We start from the raw sequence: 20,088 nt of genomic DNA, 5'->3' as shown, positions 1-20,088 counted from the left end.
GGCCATATCGGTGGGATTTTAACCCAGTCTCTCTCCAAGACTCGCATCGCAGCATATAGCTGTACCGACCGAGCTGAGACGAGCCAGTCTCTCTCGAAGACTCGCATCGCAGCATATAACTGTACCGACCGAGCTGAGACGACCCATCGTTCACTCATTGCACAACATGCACCCTAACAACTGAGGGATACAGTCCCAACGTAACAGGACAACTCCACCTGAACCTTACGAATCTCCAGCCCACTGTTTCAACGCACCTCCGAGTGTCTCACTCTCCGGGCCGTCAGGTCAAGCCATCAGACACAGCATGATGGGACCACACTCTCTGAGCCATGTGAGCGCACAGCCCACTTGGCTAGACAAGCCACGGAGTGTCTCGATCTCCGGGCTGTCAGGTCAAGCTGTCAGACAGCATGACGGGACCACACTCTCTGAGCCATGTGAGCGCACAGCCCACTTGGCTAGACAAGCCACGGAGTGTCTCGATCTCTGGGCTGTCAGGTCAAACTGTCAGACAGCATGACGGGACCACACTCTCTGAGCCATGTGAGCGCACAGCCCACTAGGCTAGACAAGCCACGGAGTGTCTCGATCTCCGGGCTGTCAGGTCAAGCTGTCAGACAGCATGACGGGACCACACTCTCTGAGCCATGTGAGCGCACAGCCCACTAGGCTAGACAAGCCACGGAGTGTCTCGATCTCCGGGCTGTCAGGTCAAGCCGTCAGACACAGCATGACGGGACCACACTCTGAGCCATGTGAGCGCACAGCCCACTAGGCTAGACATGCCACGGAGTGTTTCAATCTCCGGGCTGTCAGGTCAAGCCGTCAGCCATTGCATGACGGGACCACACTCTCCGAGCCATGTGAGCGCACAACCCACTAGGCTAGACATGCCACGGAGTGTTTCAATCTCCGGGCTGTCAGGTCAAGCCGTCAGCCATAGCATGACGGGACCACAATGTTCGTGTTAGACACACAACTCTCACTGGGCCATCCTGACCAGGATCTGCGCCCCAAGATAAGTGACAGCCAGCACCACAATTCCAAATCCCTGGCAGCATGTCACCATCGCAATTTAACACCATCACAACACACACGATTTGAATTATGATCCCCCACAGAACTGATCCAATGCCGAACAGGTACGCCCAATTTGTGACGATCCCGAATATTCAATGGTCACAACAATACACCTCACATCCCGTATCCGTACACATCATCTCCGAGACTCGCATTGCAGCATGCAGCTGTACCAACCGAGTGGAGAGAGCAACGCAATTTGACGGCAATTAACGGAAACGCACCCCCGATCCATGTAGAACACAAGGGGCATTCCCGCACAAAAGACATCATCTGTGCAACAACGGACAGGAACCAACCAGCGAGTTTGAAACAAACCGAACCTGTCATTTCTAAATCCCCTTCAACATTAACCATGGGACTCAGGGCATTCGAATTTTGAGAGCAAAAAAACTATACACAAACCCCAAGAATCGCCGAATTGATTAATACAGTATATGCAGTATACGAAATTCGTACAGTCAATCATTTGGTGCAATGCTCCATCCAGTCCCCACATGGCAACACACACAATCACTACTCCAGACAATCCGTACATAGTAAATAATCACAAGCAAGTACCCAACAGTCCATACACTGTTAACAATTCCAAGCAAAGCTCCATACGGTCTGTACCTTGGCAAAAATGACGATCAAAGTTTCTTACAGTTACACGTGGCAATCACGAGCGAAACTCCATACAGTATACACAATAACAACGGCGATTTCGCAACAAAACGATGTAACAACACGAGTCATTAACACGGCAACATACAGGATATCAACGGAGCTCGGGACACCAACACGAATTAATAATTAACTACACCCAGAAGATACCGATCTCGACGCCGTATTTAACAACAACACTTGTTACAAGCAGAAACCCCCCATGGTCGCGCGTCAATTTATCACGCACACAACCGGACGAACACGCTCCGCAACCCAGCGAGTAAAAAAAACACCCGCGATCGCAACCCGGCGCACGCAAGATGGGTGAAGTTATTATTTTTCTTGGGGACGGGTGCTTGTCATGTGACGACTCGCCTGGCAACCTTTAAATAGCGGAGCGCGGCAAGGTGGAGCACGGGGACGCCCCAAAGAATCTTGCATGATGAATACGGCCTGCTCTTGCGAACCCATCCACCCTCTCGTGCTCGAGCAGAAGACGGGGGCGCCACCCGAACGTGTGGAACTCCCCCTTCGCAGGCGTTGATGTCGGCGGGAGCGGCATTTCAGCAGCAGGAGCGGCGTTCCCGCCGCCGAAATGGCGGGAGCGGCGCTTTGGCGGGAAGCGCGCCCGACCAGCCGCCGAAATGGCGGGAGCGGCGCTTTGGCGGGAACCGCGCCCCGACCAGCCGCCGAAATGGCGGGAACCCCGTGGCCCGCATGGCCGGGCCTCCCCTGCCAGCCCCCGCAGCGACGATGGTGTCCTCTCCCCGCGGCTCCGTCGCTCCATTCCCGATGGCGGCGAAGCAGCAGTGTGGTGACAGTCCCGCCGCTCCGCGTGCAGCGCCATCTCTCTCTCTCTGTCACCGGGGGCTGCCATCCCCGGGGCTGTCAGAAGGATGGTCGTCACACCGTCCCCGTTGTACGAAGGCGTCCAGGTGAGTTTTATATTTGTTTTTCGTGTGCCCATTTTACTTCCCTAGGATAACACCTAGCAATATTTATTTACCCCACTTCTGACACCAAATGTAGTAGGTTCAAATTAGGTGCACACACACGCAACTTGGAGGCAACACTATTTATTAACCGGTAAGTAATATAACACTGTACACAAGGTGGTGACCACCTTGCTCCATTCACTAACACTCTGGAACACGACACAGACTGGACCAGGCAGGCAACGGCCTGCCTGGCCCAGGACGACGACTCGGGACTTGACGACCGAAGATGTCTTCACCTTGGAGTACAGTACAACAGCCGCCTCGCTCTGCGTTCACACCACGCTTATATTTGGTTTGGCGTGGCTGGCTCCGCCCCGGCGTGGCTGGCTCTCTTCAGGCCACGCCTCCCTTCCCAGGACACGCCTCACTTCCCCCACCTCTGGGAGGGTCCGGATCCCTCCACCACGTGACCCCCCAGGCACCCCCTTGGGGCCCCCAGCCTTCGTACGGGCCGACACAGTAGTGACCTTTCTCTGTCACTACAGTAGCAATAGCAGCAACAGCAGGTTGTAGCTGCACACGATTGTAGCCATACAACCCAAGCTATGGACCAAATAGTAAACTCATAGAGACACATAGAGACTCATACAGATGTAGTGACTAACTAGGAGACAGTAAGACTTGGGGACACTTCTTTATTTAACAAGCGCCATCGGGATAACACACTATTTAATAAGGCCGCCTATTGTCGGTGGCACTACTTTGTTAGAACAGTTGGTACGCTGTCTGACTAGTGGTGCCCTGGGATGGTGAAGACAGAGATGACGACGAGAAGAATGGTGATGACGACGAGAATAATGGTGGCGATGGACTTGAGCAGCACGACGGGGATCCCACTTCCAGCAACAGCCACAAGGTCTCCCTAAGGGGCCCCTCTTATACTCTTCAGTGTGGCCTCGCTCCGCCCCAGCCACACCCCCTTTCTGGAAACTACTTGCGGGTTCCCGAGGCTTCTCGACGGGCCCCTTCTGTGACCTTTCCCCTAGATCCCCCTCTCGTGTATATCATGGCCTGCTGACGTCAGAACTGCTGTATGCCGCAGATCCCCTTTATCGCCAGCGGCCAGCTCTATGCCACTACACAGATATGTGGAGACTCATACAGACTCATACGGATACATAGAGCCCCATAATGCATAGATATACATAGAGATGCATTAAAGATACACCAAAGTAGTGCGATTATTGGCATGCAAATAAAACTCTGGACCACATAGTGAACCCATAGATATACATAGAGATCCATTTTGGGAACCACTAGAGTCTGCGCTGAACTACTGCTGAAGCCCACTTGTCGTGGCTATCAGCAGATATCTTGCCACGGTGGCGAGATGTTAACTACCTCGCCTGGTATACAGGAGGTCTCATCTCGATCCTGATGCCTGTATATAGTTTTACGTGTATTTATCTCCCTCTCTCCCCGTGGATTTTTCTGCACTTAACTCCGGGTTTTCCCTCCACATTTATAATTAACGTCACGCTTTTAGAGTATTTGGCTGCTATACATTTCCAAACGATGAAAAGCCACTTCATTGAGCTATCATTTGTGATAGCCAGGTCGCTTTTGAAATAGAGTTATATAGCTCAGTGGGCCTTACTTGCTAAAATAATAAATACTTTTAGAGTTTAGTTAACGTTGGCATTGGGCTCCCGAACATATTTGCTGCTTCCAATTGATGTTGGTTAACAGCCACACCAGAGGGGGACAGGGCCAGGTAGCTGTGAGAAATTCTGCGGGTATGGCCTCTGGCATTAAATCGCTGAAATGAGCTGAACCGGTTTAGAAACCGGCCCGGGTTTGATCTTCAGCAGCAGCATCTATCAGGGGAGTCTCCGCCCGGAGGGGAAGTTTAACGTTTAAAGTGGGTTTACCCCTCGCACCAGGTAGTCATGTTAAGGCTAAATCGACTTAGGGGACGACCAAGTCCGGTGGGAATCGAACAACTCCCGTCGCCCGGTTCGTAGCGCATCGGATCCTCTTGCATAACAAATATCCCCCTCATGGTCTTAAACAGACTTTTGGGGCCAGTGAGTACCACCTATTAAGGTTGGCACAGTACACGAGGGGGTGGGCGACTAACACCACGCCCCACCACCTTTGTCTCCTTCGTGGCGATGTTTACACACCACACCAGGTTCTCGTTTTAAGGATGAGTCCACCTAGGGAGGATGCCTAGGACCGGTTCAGATAATCGCTGTCACTGGTGTTTGTGTTGGCTGAGAGGGTGAATCAAACTCGGGACTATGTAGAGTTGTATGTGTGTTGAACGCCTTTCGCAGCGTACGTAGCCAGCCTACGCTAATTGGAAATTCAGGGTAATTGCAACAAACTAAACACAAAACGCAGTTATCAAGACATTTGCTTTTAATATAGATTTTTTAAAAATCAAGTTTTCAATCTAGACAGAACGATGTTGGAGCAGGGTTTCTCCGATTAGCACAGTTGGCTACGTATGGTGCGAAATAGTTTATACATAAATACATTACACAGGGCTATGTTGGAACACAAGGTGTGGTTCTCTCCGAGTGAGTGACGCCCCCTCTCGCAGTTGTGAAGTCCTTTATGCTCAGCTGTCCTTAGCTTAGTACTCGAACCACTGTGCCTCGAAAAGACACTTACACAAAGACACACTAAATTAATATATTATACACTCCATGCTCTCTCTCTCTTTCCTTAGGAATACAAATAAGTCAATCAAGGGCAGCTGCGCGACTCTGAGAGGAGACGTCACTCATTCTCCACACTGTCATCGCTGGGCTCCTCCTCCGCTCACTCAACCACTCCCTTGTGTTCCCACATCATACCCTGTGTAACAGGAGGCAATCCTGTTTCGACTTTGCACCGTGTGTAACAGGAGGAACCCAGCTCCAACATCGCCCCGTGTGTGTGTAACATGGAGAACCCTGCTCCCACATCGCTCTCTGTGTGTAAGAGGAGGAACCCTGCTCCAAAATCGCCCTGTATGTAACAAGAGGAACCCTGCTCCATCATCACACTGTGTAACAGGAGGAACACTGCTCCAACATCGCCCTGTGTGTAAGAGGAGGAATCCTGCTCCATCATCGCCCTGTGTGTAAGAAGAAGAGGAGGAACCCTGCTCCCACATTGCTCTGTGTGTAACAGGAGCAACAGTCTTCCAATATTCCAGTTCCACCCACAAGTGAGTACACGTGAATACCCTTCCAGTCGTACATGTGCACGTCTGTTCTCTACGGATGTGGAAGCCGTGATTCTATAGATGGGTCTCTGCGCGAGTCTATGGGTCTATATGTGAGTCTAAGGTTCTGTGTGCAAATCTATGAGTCTCTGTTGAAGACTCTGGGTCTCTGTCAGTATATGGGTCTCTATGCAAGTATATGGTTCTCTTTGTGAGTATATGAGTCTCTGTGTGAGTTTATGCGTTTTTGTGTGACGAATCTATGGGTCTATGTGTGAGTCTATTGGTCTCTGTCAGATGGAAATTCCTTCGGTACACTAATGGGAACCTTTTTGAACCACGTGTTCAAAGAAAACCGGATGATTCTATCCCAAGGGGTCACTTTAGATAAAACCTCGGACATGAAGTTAGAGAAAGCATATTACTCAGCAGCCTTGCCTGCATCTGAAGGCTTTTTACGTAGAGTGCAAAATAAGTTAGAGGTAACCCACCACCACCACAACCACCATTCCTGGCCTTCTATTGATGGGGAGGCGAGCCCGCAGCAACCTGGGACAACTTTAACAAAAGCCGTTACGAAGAGGCAGTGACATCACCACGGCGCTTGTACCAAGCTATGTGCACTTTGAGGCTATCACGTTAGGTATCGAAGGCCAGAGGTCGCAACCGGGTACCCGATACCCGTACCCTACCCGATACCCTGCTACCCGTACCCGGCCAGGTACGGGTACCCGTTTGCGACCCTGGTGCGACCGGGTACGGGTACGGGTAGGCCGTGAGTCACTGGTGAGTAACCGTTTGTCACTCATTTCGGGTAGGGTACGGGTACGGGTAGGGAACGGTTACCATATACCCGTACCCGGCCGGGTACGGGTACCCATTTGCGACCCTGGTGCGGCCGGGTACGGGTACGGGTAAGGAATAAAAACCCGTTTGCGACCTCTGTCGAAGGCTCACTGCTGACAGGTCATGTGACAGACCCAGATGCCATGGGTTGATTGACTGAGACGACTGGCAGATCTGTCAGATGCACCAACTGTGCCCCCTTCACAGTTTCCCAAAGACAAAGATCCTCCGTATAGCCTTAACAGACTATAGGAGCAAGTTCTGTAAGCGAGCACTATGAAGGCCGGCACAATTCACGAGGGGTTGGGTGGCCAGAACCACGCCAGACTCCATTTATCTCTATTGTGACGATGTTAACACACCGCACCAGATACTAATGTGGGGCTGAGTCGAACTATGAGAGGTCCAAGATCGATTCAGATTATTGGCAGTGGTGTTTGTGGCTGTGAGCGGTAATCATTGTTCCCCATTTTTGTGTTTGGTTTGTTGTCCTACCCCCGCACCTCCTATTAGCATAGTTGGCTCCGTAGGGTGCGAAAGAAATTTAACATACAGGCAGTCCTCGACTCACCAACAACCGACTTATGAACACCCACAATTACAGACCATGATTTGTTTTAACATTGACTTAAAACGCGAACTCGCATTTGCAGAACTATTTTGTTCAAATGAGCAATCCTCCTCGAGATGTCATGAGTCAGTCGTACGCTGGGAGTGTATGTGCAAGCGGCCACGTGTGTGTGAAAGTGAGTGTGTATGAAAGTGAGTGTGTGGAAGTGAGTGTGTGGGGAGTGGTAGTGTAATTGTTAGCGCGTTGCGCTACAAAAGCGGCGACCCGAGTAAAATTCCCGCTCACAGCCAACACCAGTGACGATTATCTGAATAGGTCTTGGGCCTCTCCAAGGTCGATTCATCCTCAAACGAGTACGTGGTGCGGTGTGTAAACATCGCCACTGGGGGGAAAATGCAGCAGGGCGTGGTGCTAGCCATTCACCCCCTCGTGTGCCGTGCCGGCTTTCATAGGTGCACTTGCCCTAACAGTCTGTATTGTCTATACGGCAGTCTTTGTGTGAATGCGCACGTGCCCCGTGTGCGCAACTGTGGTTACTCATTACGCCCTTTCCGAGACAAGCCAAACAGCATCAATAAAATAAAACGGATTTTTTTAAAAAACTATAATTATGTTATTTTATTTGTTGTTTACTATACAGTATTTATTTAACAGTTTTACATGCGAATGTACATTATTTCTTCCTTTTTACGACTTTAACAATGCTTCCTTTTCATTGAACCGTAACCAATTTTATAACACTTACCTATGGGTATTTAAATACAGGACATTATTGTGTTCCGACTAACGAACCGTTCCACTTACAAACGGGTCTCAGGAACAAAATATGTTAATATGTCGAGAAATATCCATATATATACAGCTTCCCACACCCACTCGCACCCACCCACTCAGCCACCACCCCTCTGTCTCCTGCAGTCAGGACCATGACTGTCGTCGCCTCCTCGCTGCTCAGGTTCATCGCAAAACTCTTCGCAGTACTCTGCGTGCTGCAGCTGGGATGGCTCCTGGTTGTGAACCGTCGGGTTCCTTGGTTCAGAGGAGCCGCCTCCTCCTTGATCCTAAGATCTCAGCGAGTGGGCGGGGGGCAGGAGACGCCTGGAGAAGGGAGAGGAGAGGGCGAGGCTTGGACCACGATGCTGATGACGAATTGGCCTAGGACTTCTGCTGAACCGGTTCGTGTCCTGGCGCGGATGAACAGCGAGGGAGGCGGTACAGAGAGGCGCAATGGGACGAGCGCAGCAAGCGAAATGTGCCCGGACTTTCCACCCGCCTTGCGTGAGCAGCATCATCAGCAGTACCATCATCTGCATCATCAGCAGCAGCATTATCAGCAGCATTATCAGCAGCAGCATCATCATGAGTATCAACATCAGCATTATCACCAGCATTATCACCAGCACCATCACCATCACCAACACGCATCGACACTGACACACAAACAACAGCCTACGTTTGCTACTAAATACTAAGTGGTGGTGATGTCACCACAGTGTATGTGCCAGGCAAGGTGCACCTTGAGACCACATGACGTGTTGAAGGCTCCCGACTGGCAGGAGAACACGGGACGGCCCAGGTGCCATTGGTAGACTGAGATGACTGGCAGATGCACGACCTGTGCCCTCCGTTGTACAAACTACAAACACAAAGATCCTCCATATAACTTTAACAGAATGTTGGGGCAACTGTTGTTAACGATCGCCTATGAAGGCCAGAACGGCACGCGAGGGGGTGGGTAGCCAGCATCACGCCCGGCCGCCCTTTGTCTCCCCAGTGGCGATGTTTACACACCGCACCAGGTACTCATTTGAGGCTGACTCGACCTAGGGGAGGCCCAGGACCGGTTCAGATAATCGTCACTGATTTTGGCCTCGAGCAGGAATCGAACTCGGGTCGCCAGGTTCGTAGTGCAGCGCGCTAACCGCTCCACTACTGCTCCCCACAACACACACCTTGACACACCTACACAACAAAGACAAAGATACCCAAATATCCTGTAACACACCCACACACCCACACAGTGGGTCCCATGAACGTCCAGGTCTCCTCGACTCCTAGTCTGGAGTCGGTGTCCCAGTCCAACCCCTTGGTGAGCCCTGGGGGCAGCTACCGCCCTGACGGCTGTCTGGCCCAGCAGCGCGTGGCCGTGGTGATTCCGTTCCGAGCTCGGGAGCGCCACCTAGCGTTGCTACTCAAGCAGCTGCACCCCATGCTCCAGAGACAGCAGGCGCACTACTCGGTCTACGTGGTCACCCAGGTGAGCGATGGGCGGTGGTTGAGATGGTGGTGATGGTGGAAGTGGTGATGGAGGTGGTGATGTTGGTGATGGCGGTATTGCAACAGTTAGCGTGCTGCACTACAAACCCGGCGGCCTGAGTTCGATTCCTTCTCGCGGCCAACACCAGCCACGATTATTTGAACTGGTCCTGCGCCTTCCCTAGGTTGACTCGGCCTCAAATGAGTACCTGATGCGGTGTGTAAATATCGCTACTAGGGAGACGAAGGAGGCCGTGCGGGGTGTTGGCCATCCACTCCCTCGTTTGTCGTGCCGGCCTTTATAGGTGCTCGCTAACAGCACTTACCCCAACAGTATGTTGAAGGCTAAACGGGGTACCTTTGTCTTTGTATATTTTTTGATGGCGGTAGAGGTAATGATGGCGATGGAGGTAATGTAGATGATGGGGGTGGTGATGTAGGCGGTGGTGGTGATGGAGGTGGTGATGTAGGCGGTGATGGTGATAGTGGTGATGGAGGTGTTGATGGAGGTCGCTGTAGTGATCCTGTTCCGAGCTCGAGCGCGCCACCTGACGCTGTTACTCAAGCAGCCGTCACTTAGTGGCGAATAGTAGGAATTGGTATCAGTGGTGACAGAGGTGGCGGTGGTGGTCGTTTTGGACGTGGTGGTGATGGAGGTGTTGGTGATGGTGATAGAGGTGATGGATGTGGTGATGGAGGTCGCCGTGGTGATTGCGTGCCGAGCTCTAGAGCGCCACCTGGCGTTGCTGCTGCAGCAGCTTCACCATAATTGATGGTGATGCTGCTGCAGCAGCTTCACCATAGTTGATGGTGATGCTCCTGCTGCTGCTGACGAGGATCATGCTGGCCATCGTATTGATGATATTGCTGCTACTGCCACTGCCAAAGACAATGATAATGTCACTCGCTACCCCCCCCCCACTCCACCGCCCCTCCCCCCGTGCCCCCTTTCCCCATCATCTATGACGATGATGGCTCTACTTCAGATCATCCTGATACTGATGATGCTGAACCTTGCTGCCCACTCTATGCCCCATGTGCCCCCACACCTTACCACCCCTTGCAACCCTGTGTCACCCTGTGCCTACCTGCTAAGCATGGGTAGCGGGACGTTTAACTGCGCTGAGCTGATGATGATGCCTCTACTCCAGATCACCTTCAATCACCCTCCTGACACTGCTACTAATGATGCTGCCTACCCCTTACCCCCCTTTCTAACCCCACCGTGCACACCCCATCGTGCACACCCCATACCCTACCCCCTGAACCCCTCCCCAAACGTGGTTGGCAGAGGGATGTTTCAACCACCCTAAGATGATGAACGTGAGCTATGCAAATGATGGCTATACTCTAGATTACCATCAATCATCCTCCTGACACTGCTACTGATGATGCTGCCCTTGATGCCCACCCTTGCCCCCCCCTTGCCCCCCCTCCTTGCCAACCCAACTGTGCTCATCCCGTGTACCTTGTGCCCCCACCCCTTACCACCCTTTTCCACCGCTTGCCACCCCATGCCACCCTGTGCCCACCTGCCAGGCGGGTAGCTGGACGTTTAACCACACTGAGCTGATGATGATACCTCTACTCTAGACCACCATCAATCATCCACCTGAAACTGCTACTGATGATGCTGCCCTTGATACCCACCTTTGCCCCCCCCCTGCTAATCCCACCATGCCCACCTCGTGTTTTCCAATTCCTCCTCCCCTTCTAGGCTGGTAACGGGATATTCAACCGCGCCAAGCTGATGAACGTGGGCTACGTGGAAGCGCTCAGAGACGCATCCTTCGACTGCTTCATCTTCTCTGACGTCGACCTCATCCCCCTGGATGACCGCAACCTCTACCGATGCGGGGAGCAGCCGCAACACCTCACAGTGGCCGTAGACAAGTTCGATTTCAGGTGGTGGGCGACTATGGGGGTGACTGGGTGGGTAGTATGGGTGGGTAGGTGACTGAATGAATTAGTGTGTGGGTGATTGTGTGACTGAAGAGGTAGGTGGTTGAGTGGGTATGAGGATGAGTGAGTGGGGTGGGATGGGGTGGGGTAGGGTGGGGTGGGTGAGGTACGGTGGTTGGGTGAGGTGCAGTGGTTGGGTGAGGTGCGGTCGGGAAGGGTGAGGTGCGGTCGGGAAGGGTGAGGTGTCATGGGGTGGGTGGGTGGAGTGGGTGTTCATAATGGCCATGTCAGAAACATAGCGCCAGTGCAGATGAGACCCTGCGTTAGATTTCTTGCTCTGGGTCCGTCTCTCTCCCTCTCACAAAGGGACTGAATGCATCGCTCCTCAGAGGTTCATAATGGGAGTGTGGAGACAGCGTAATCTATCTTCCTGTGGGTGGGCATCGAGGAAGATCCATACTCAGGCTCTGCTAGGAAAAGGCAGTACAGCACAAATGTGGACTCCATGTGTTTGGCCCGAATAGGATAGACTGTTTCTCCCTTGTTTTGACGCATGGGTTTTCTCCATTTTATCCCAGTTACAAACACTCGTCAGTAATTGGCCAATAACACCTTAATATATAGAAGACCACAAAGCTTGGGCAATTGTTGTGAGCACCAGGTGTTCACCGAATGGCTGCTGCTGCCTTCCCACTCCTCTGCAGTACCTCCTTCGCCTGCCACCTCTGAGTTGTCCCCTGTCTCTCTCTCTTCTTAGAGAGTGAAGAGTGAGTCATTTGCTGCAGCAAAAAAGAGGAGTTGTGTTACAAGCAGAACTCGTTATAGTGGCCGAGCCAGAGATAGTGAACCCAGCTCTTGTGCGATCCTGGATGGTGTAGTTGTTGTTGGTGGTGTTGCTGTGGAGAGAGATGGTGTTGCAATTAGTGTCCTTCGCTTCTAACCCAGTGACCGGAGTTCAATCTCCACTTAACGGCTAACACCAGTGCTAATTATCTGAATCAGTGCTAATTATCTGAATGTGAGGTCGACTCAGCCTGGTGCGTTGTGTAAACATCGCCATTATGGAGACAAAGGCTTCCGGGCATTATGTTGGCCACCCCACCCCCTTTGCTTTGCCGGCCTTCATAGGTGCTACTCGCTAAGAGCACTTGCCCCAACAGTCTGTTAAGGCTATATGGGGATGGGGGGGGGTCATTGTGTGCGTACGCACGTGCCGGTGCGTACTGTTGTATGTGTCGGGTCTTGATTTTAAAATAATAATACAAATTTTATAAAAATAATTACATAATCATCCGCAATTATGCGAATTTATGTAATTATGCATATAATTACGCTATTTAGTGAGATGTATGCTTCTTAAGTAATGCAAATGTATGCGATTATGCTAATTTATGCAGTTATGATAATTGTTCTTAGCTTTATTGTCTAGGGTCGTATTATCTATCAGGATGATACAATGAATTGTATGAAGTTATACAAGTGTGATGTAAGTATGCTAAATCTCGCTTGGCTTCGTTGTCTAGAGTTGTATTATCAATCAGGATAATACAATGATTCTCGCTTTAACATTTACTGATTATGTCTTAGTGTGTTTATGTCATGCCTCCAATTTCAAATCTCACCGCAGGATACAGTTCTTATAATTAATATTATTATGCAGGAACTTAGGAAGGCACCACTCAGACACATCTGTGTTAAGCAACTTTAATTTCTAAACAAAAACATAACACTCTAATATGCGAACTCTTATGCTTGGAATTGTCAACACAGTACTCCTCGAGATGTCCTCATTTATTCGTACATTTAATCCTCAATGATTACGTTGTTAAACTGGGTAGCAGAACAATCGATTAATTCCTCAGAGTAACGCGAGCATATACGGCGATAGGAAAACGTCCTTAAACATGCATGCGAAGATATTCATATGAATGGTAATAAAGAAACATATCCCGAAGGCACAAGTATACGTCAATGAATTCATCTGTAAGATTATGCATTTAACAATGGTGTGCGGCAGTGTGCCTGCTTCAGCAGATACTTATCAATTGGCTAAGGCTTCAATAAATTCGCTGGCAAGATTCTGTGATCAAAAGAAAGATTTTAACACAATATTCTCCCTGTGAGCGTGTAGATTCGTAACGTAGGTTTCAAACGTTTAGTTTACATCATTAAATTCATTAGTAATATTTATGCAATTAAAAATAAAAATAACGACTAAAATACTTCTAAACGACCGTATCCACGTAACTCAATGGGCAGAAATGTTCTTCGTTATCAGCTAATAGTTGATGCACCCTTATCATTAGTCTTCTTATTATCAGTCCGGGTATGTGTTAAATGTGTGTGTGTGGTGATTTGTCTCCTTGATCCTTATTATTAGTCCGGGAATGTTTATGTGTGTGTGGTTTGGTCTCCTTGATCAATTATTCGCGTCAGGCAGACGCCGGGCGATGCGTGGTAGTGTGTGAGTGTGGGCGTGTCATACGAACAGCTTCCTTGTTCATTCTCTTTGAAGCAGCAGCTGCTGCCGCTTCAGGCTCCTTCCACTGCTGGATAAGCTGCGTTGGCACGATGCTTGTCGTCGGAGGTGCGCGATGATTCTGTCGTCAGATAGCACCCGCAGCTCGTTCACTGGTTGCAGTTCCTCACTCTTGTCTTGGTTCCTAGCTGGTGCTGGTCGGTGTGTCTGTGGGTCGAACCCACGGCGCTCTCGCCAGTGCTCTCCTCTTCCTCACGGGCGGCTGGTCAGGCTCTTTCCCCTGCTGGATGAGCTGAGTGCACAACGCCTGTCGCTTGTCCGCTGGCAGCTATCACCCTTGCTCGGTGGCGCTTGGTGGCACTGCTGCGTGCTCTCTATCTTGCCCCCTGCTCTCTGGTGGTGCACGATTGCGCGTGCAGCTGGTTCTCTGCGATGCTGGCTTGGTCGATGCTTGGCGCTTTCCGCCCTTTCTCGAGGTTGATTGCTTGTCGTTGCTCTCCTTGATCGTGCAGCTGCTGGGTGGGAGCTGGCACTCAGTGTAGAATGACTGAGCGATACTTCTTCTGTCAGCGCTGAACTCATACCCGGTGACCCGTCGCTACTCAACAAGCCTCGCCATCCTTGGTTGATTGCAGAGCTGTTGTTTATGCCGGATTATGAAATTTTGATAAAAATTAATAAAAATTGCAAAAAATGCGCAAATCGCATAAATTATGTTAATGTGTGCAATTATATGCATAAATTATGATAATCACGGAGGTAATCGTATTAATTTATGCGAATGCTTGCGATTATGTTAATGTGTGCAGTTATGATAATTAGGCTTAGCTTCGTTATCCAGAGTTGTATCGATCGGGATAAAACGATTATCTTTGATTGAACATTTACTGATCATCTTAGTGTGTGTTATGTTATGTTAGGTCTCCAAATTCTTTCTCCTCGCAGGTAACAGTTCTTATGAATAAGACAGTTTTGCATGGATTTGGAAAGAAACACTCGAGATACTTCTGGGTTAACAATTTTATTCTAAACAAACATGTGATACTCTTAACATGCAAAGGCAAAAGTATACGTCAATAGATTCCTTGGCGAGATTATGCAATTAACGAAACTGAAGGCTAACATTCTTCTAACAATCGTAATTTTTACTTTTCCACCAGACATCTCATTAGTTCCCCATGTATCGAGCATCACCGGCGACCGGCCGAGTTTTAAAACAGGCATGCGACGATATTCATATGACGGCAATAAAAGCACTTATTGTACCCCGAAGGCGAAGCATACGTCAATCGATTTGTCGGCAAGATTATATCTGTTAATGAAATGTTTGAGACAATGGTGGTTGAGGGCGTGTGTTTGTGCGAGCGCGTATCTGGCTTTGCCTTAATTAATTCTTTGGCGAGACTCTATGACAAAGAAACAGGTTTGACACGATATTCTCTCTCTGTAACGTGTCGATTCGCAATGAGGATTTCTAGAGTTTTAGTTTGCATCGACGAATCTATTGGTCGTTTATGCGATAAGAGAACGAAAAAGGCAAGAAAAACTTCACTCTTATAACCGACGGATTCTTAATTACTCAGAGGGCCACGATTCCTTACGGCCAGCTGGTGTTCAAACTTTATAATTAGTCTTCTGATGATTGTCTAGGGTTGGTCCCATTGTGAGAGAGGTAGATTGTCTCTTGGATAAATTATTGCATGCCCCGCTGAAGGTAGATGTGTGCGTGTGTGTGTGTATGTGCTTCCTGGAGGTGGTGAGTGGGGGAGGTGATACGACCCTGGTTCGGAGATTTCCTCTCGCCCGTGCGGGTTGCAGCCGCGACTTTCTCCGCTGGGAGATGATGAGCTGCGGCTCGCGGAGAGGCTTGTCCGCTGTGTGGTGCTTGGCGTTTTGCGACGCTTGGCGCAGCACCCGTACTGTGTGACTCTGACGGCGCGGTGCCGTTCTCTGTAGCTGACGGCGCTGTGCCGTTCTGCAGCTCTGACGACACGGTGCCGTTCTCTCCACTGCTTGATGACGAGTCGGTTCTCGTTAGTGCTGGTTGATCTGTGTGTGCGTATTAAACACACGGCGCATTCGATGGCGCTGTCCTCTTCCTCGCGGCGTTCAATCAGGCTTTCTCCACTACTTCGTGCTCTCTGCTTTGCTCGCTTGGTCGTTTGGCGATTTCCGCCCTTTTCTTCAGGTTGCTCGCTCTCGTTGTCGCTCGTCACTCTCTCTTCTCCGTGCTTTCCTTTGTTCGTGCAGCTGCCAGCTTCATACGGGCACTCGCTGATGCCTCTCGTTCGGAAGGCTCGGACTTTCTCTCTCTCCACTACTGGATGACGAGTCGGTTCTCTCACGAGAATGATAGCTGGAATCTCCGTCAGCTTCACTCGCAGATCGGCAGCTCAGTGTGGCGATTCTTCTTAGGTGGTGCAGACCTCAGCTTGTCGATGCACGTCGCTACCCCGCGAACATCGTCATTCTGGATGACGGAAGAGCTTCTTCGTTGTCGGCGACGAGAAGAGATGTGGGGGCCGGAGCCACAGAGAGATGGGGGCTCTGAGCCCTGGTGAGATGTGGGGACCGGAGCCCCGGAGAAATGGGGGCCCTGAGCCCTGGTGATCTGTGTTGAATGGATTTTTCCTCGGCTTATATTGAGAAAATCCACCCGGTTTTCTGAGTTGTTCAAAGGCCGGGAACTATTTGTTGTGTGTGGACACATCTGCGTCTGTGTGCCGTGTGTGTGTCTGTCCGTGTGTGTCGTGTGTGCTTTATGGAAAGAAAATTCTTCAAAGCTGCAGCTGCCCGCAATAATTCTGGAAGGAGGGGTGGGGGCTTCCTCGCGAACTGGCGTCACATGAGTCATCAAACTAAACCAGACCGACGATTCGCGTTTGCACCGAGGTTACAAAATCATAATCCACGTTTTTGATTATGAATAATATTGGTCGCGAAAGCCTACGCGTTAAGCGAGCTCTAAAATCCCCTCCCCCGCTTTGGGCGTTTATCCTTTGTCTCACACCGCTTCGTTTGGTTTGGAAGTTAAAACGACTCACTTTGCTGCTTAGTATTATTGTGATTTGATTGTAAGTAGCCGTGTTCACGGTATTTCCATCGTGGTTTGATTTCTTTATGGGGAGATGTTATTTGCTCGTGTGCGCAAATCTTGCTGTCCGTGCTGCGGGGAGACAAAGACGGCTGTGCTTCGTCGTTGGAGCACACTGCGCGTGTGTTTTATTTGTTTATTTATTTTTAGAAGCATCTGATTTCCTTTCTCGAGCCGTCGCCCGCTCGCCACGAACTTTTATGGGGGCCATCTCCTGGCTTGTGCCTGCTCTGTGGCCGTTTCTCTCGGGAAGATAAAGACGGCTGTGAGCTGCTCGCTTTCCCTGGAGTGTTGCCTGTTGGTTAATTATGATAGACTTCTCCGCCCTTAACTTTCCTAGGAGATTCACTCTAATTTCGTACTTATTATTTGACTTCCTGTTATTATTTTATCTGATATCCCGGGGCTAGGGAATTTGTTTTTTGTTTTTTGCTTAGGAGCGACCCTGACTGCCATAATTATTCTTTGATGCTTCGGCCCGGCCGCGTAGAAATTATTAAGGGTACATAATGTCCATATTTAATTTAACAAATGATGAATCGCGACGCTGGTGCAGACTGTAGTCTGGTTTCCAATTGGAGCGAGGATAGATAATGTTTGCTTAATCTTCATGGTTAAGTTGGTAACTTCGTTTTATTAATATGGTTCAAAACCCGTCTGTGCTTTCTTGTTGTCAATGCTATTTTTTTGTTAAGAGTGTAATTATATATATTCTTCGTGGCGCCTGGTTTTTTTTGTATTGTAAAAGGGGCTTTTGAAGAATGGGTGTTATCCTAACCCCCGCTTGCAACTCCCCCCTCCCCCTCTCTTGTGTGAAATTCGGGGAGGTTTTATGACATTTGATGGCTGTCTCTTTCCTGCCTTCTGGCATTTGAAGCGAGGTGTGCACGCCTGTGGAAAAACGGGTTTTCCGCTCGTCTTTGTTTGCTCCCAAATTGCCACCGGTGGCTGTTAAAAAGAAATATAGTATTGGCAGAATTATTCTTAATATTAATTAAAAAAAGGGTATAGATACAACAGAGCCCACCCCGGAGCTTGCCGCTTGCAGCTCTCTTGTGTATTATGTAGTCTTCTGTCCCTTGCAGTAGCAGCAATGTATGGGCCGTGTCTCTGTTTTTTTCTGCAAAATTCTCTCCCCTCGGCTCGCCTTCTCACAAAAGACCAGGATCTCTTTGATTTTGCTGTGGGAACAGCTGTACGTGTGTCCGAGTGTGTGGGTCTATGATGTTCACTTATTCTTGTCGCTAAGTTTTTGAACTTTTACCGTTGTTACAAGAAAAAAAAAATCAGTTCACCAAAAAAAACGTTGTCTGTTTCGTCATTCCTTGTCCGGGGAGATTTGTGTCCCCTGCTCTTTTGGGTACGTGTGTGTTTGTTCTACTTTATTGGGGTGATAAGTTGTTTCCTCAAGGCCTGGCTCCTTCCTTCGCGGTCGGGTGTGAAGGGCAGCTGCTGTGTGGGGAAGGTTGTGCCTCACCCTTTCACGTCCCATGCTCGTCCCGATCAATTATAAAAATAAATATTGGAAGAATTATTCTTAATATCAGTTTTGGAAAGAGGCCTATATCTACAACATTCCACCCTTTTAAAAATTATCAGTGGTCGATTGGCCACGGGTTATTTTAAAACAAAATAAATGCCTTTTTCCATCATGAACCATCAACTGTCCTCAAGTTTCGGCTGCTATTTTCCTTACAACGTGCGCATACCTATCACGAACTTAGCATGGTTACATTTGAAATAAGAAAAAATATATATCAGGGCAACATGTTACATCGGTTCTTATCAATTATTGTTACTGTGATTTTTGTTTTGGTTCCTGGGAAATGCTAGGCAGCGATTTCGAACACGGTTGTGCATTGTCTTTTTCATGTTACCTTCTTGCCACATGTTTACTAAGTTATGAGTGTTGGCTGCTTTGCCACTTTTGATTAAGAGTGCTGTATGTTTGGAATATTTCTTTCTTTCCTCAGTGGTTTTAATTTTACATGCTTATTTCCACGCAATGTCTTTCAGACTTGGTTCGTTTATGGAATTTTCATGATCGTTATCAATTTTCTCATGGCCCGGTACTTTGGAATAACCATTTACCTTTTCACACAATATCACGCCATCATCCTCCTGGTTCTTCGTTTTCATGGCTTTGGTCAATTTAGCACGGTTTGCTTGTTTGTTTTGTAGTTTCTTATGTCGCTCTTTACATGTGGGGCTGTGTGGCGTGAAGTTGTGTTGCACATAGCCAGAATCAGCACACACCACGAGTTTCTGTGCTCGACTGTCGGTGGCAATTGCCATCCCCGCAGCAATATGTGCATTTGTCGACTCAATGAGTCGATTAGATTCTGTGCCCCGTTGCATCTCCATTTTTGTACTTGTGAGTGTGGTGGGTTTCAACACAATTCCAGATCCGTCATGGATCTTCATCTCCTCCATTCCAGCACTCCGATCTCCATCCATCCTCAATGTGTCAATGCACAATTTTTCATCCAAAGGGTGATGCCTGCATTCCTCAGGGCGTGTCCCTGTAGTACATTTCTCTGCCCCATCTATAGTATAATCACGCAAATCCGCGACACAATGGGCTGCTTTTCCCATTACCTGGCGATCAGGTTTTTCTCCCCCTCCCTGTGGTTTGTTATCATCTCCTGTCGGATCACACCTGAATGCAGTTATGTTTTTATGTTCAATAGGTGTGTCAATTACGGGAGCGATGCTTGCGTTCTCTACCACATTATCAGAATTGGTATTGGACGCTTTTAGTGTTTTCCGATCATTGTTACCCTTCTGGTTTGTTTTGCCACTATTAATTCTAGATTTGAAGCTTTCGGGACTGCAAGGATTCATATTCTTAGGTTTTTTTCGGTAAAGTCACGTAGGTAAAAAATTAAAATTAATTAAAGTAAAATTAAAATCACGACGTTTAGGAGGCAACACAAGCTTACGTCTTCAGGTGGAACCGTCACAGCACGATAGCTGTATCAAGTAAGAGAAATTCCAAGAAAACAGTCCTTGTATATGTAATGTTCTCGAAGGAGACGGAGACTTCTTAGATGC

General features: G+C 49.1%; 1 protein-coding gene across 2 annotated transcripts in view; it reads left to right on the top strand.

The window, feature by feature from the left end:
- The first annotated feature begins 5,549 nt into the window (after positions 1-5,549).
- LOC144729242 (beta-1,4-galactosyltransferase 2-like) overlaps positions 5,550-20,088 on the top strand; it is a 64,022-nt gene continuing 49,483 nt past the window's right edge. For both annotated transcript variants that reach the window (XM_078609359.1, XM_078609358.1), the window contains exons 1-4: positions 5,550-5,889; positions 8,222-8,581; positions 9,325-9,560; positions 11,277-11,464. In XM_078609359.1, the coding sequence (XP_078465485.1) occupies positions 8,230-8,581; positions 9,325-9,560; positions 11,277-11,464 (776 nt within the window). In that variant the 5' untranslated portion in view covers positions 5,550-5,889; positions 8,222-8,229. The remainder of the gene's footprint in view (positions 5,890-8,221; positions 8,582-9,324; positions 9,561-11,276; positions 11,465-20,088) is intronic.

Source organism: Lampetra planeri, chromosome 31 (genome assembly GCF_965212315.1).
Source record: "Lampetra planeri chromosome 31, kcLamPlan1.2.h2, whole genome shotgun sequence".
In the NCBI taxonomy this organism is placed as follows: Eukaryota; Metazoa; Chordata; class Hyperoartia; order Petromyzontiformes; family Petromyzontidae; genus Lampetra; species Lampetra planeri.
The sequence above is the reverse complement of the archived record's forward strand: the minus strand, read 5'-3'. Positions and strand labels throughout refer to the sequence as shown.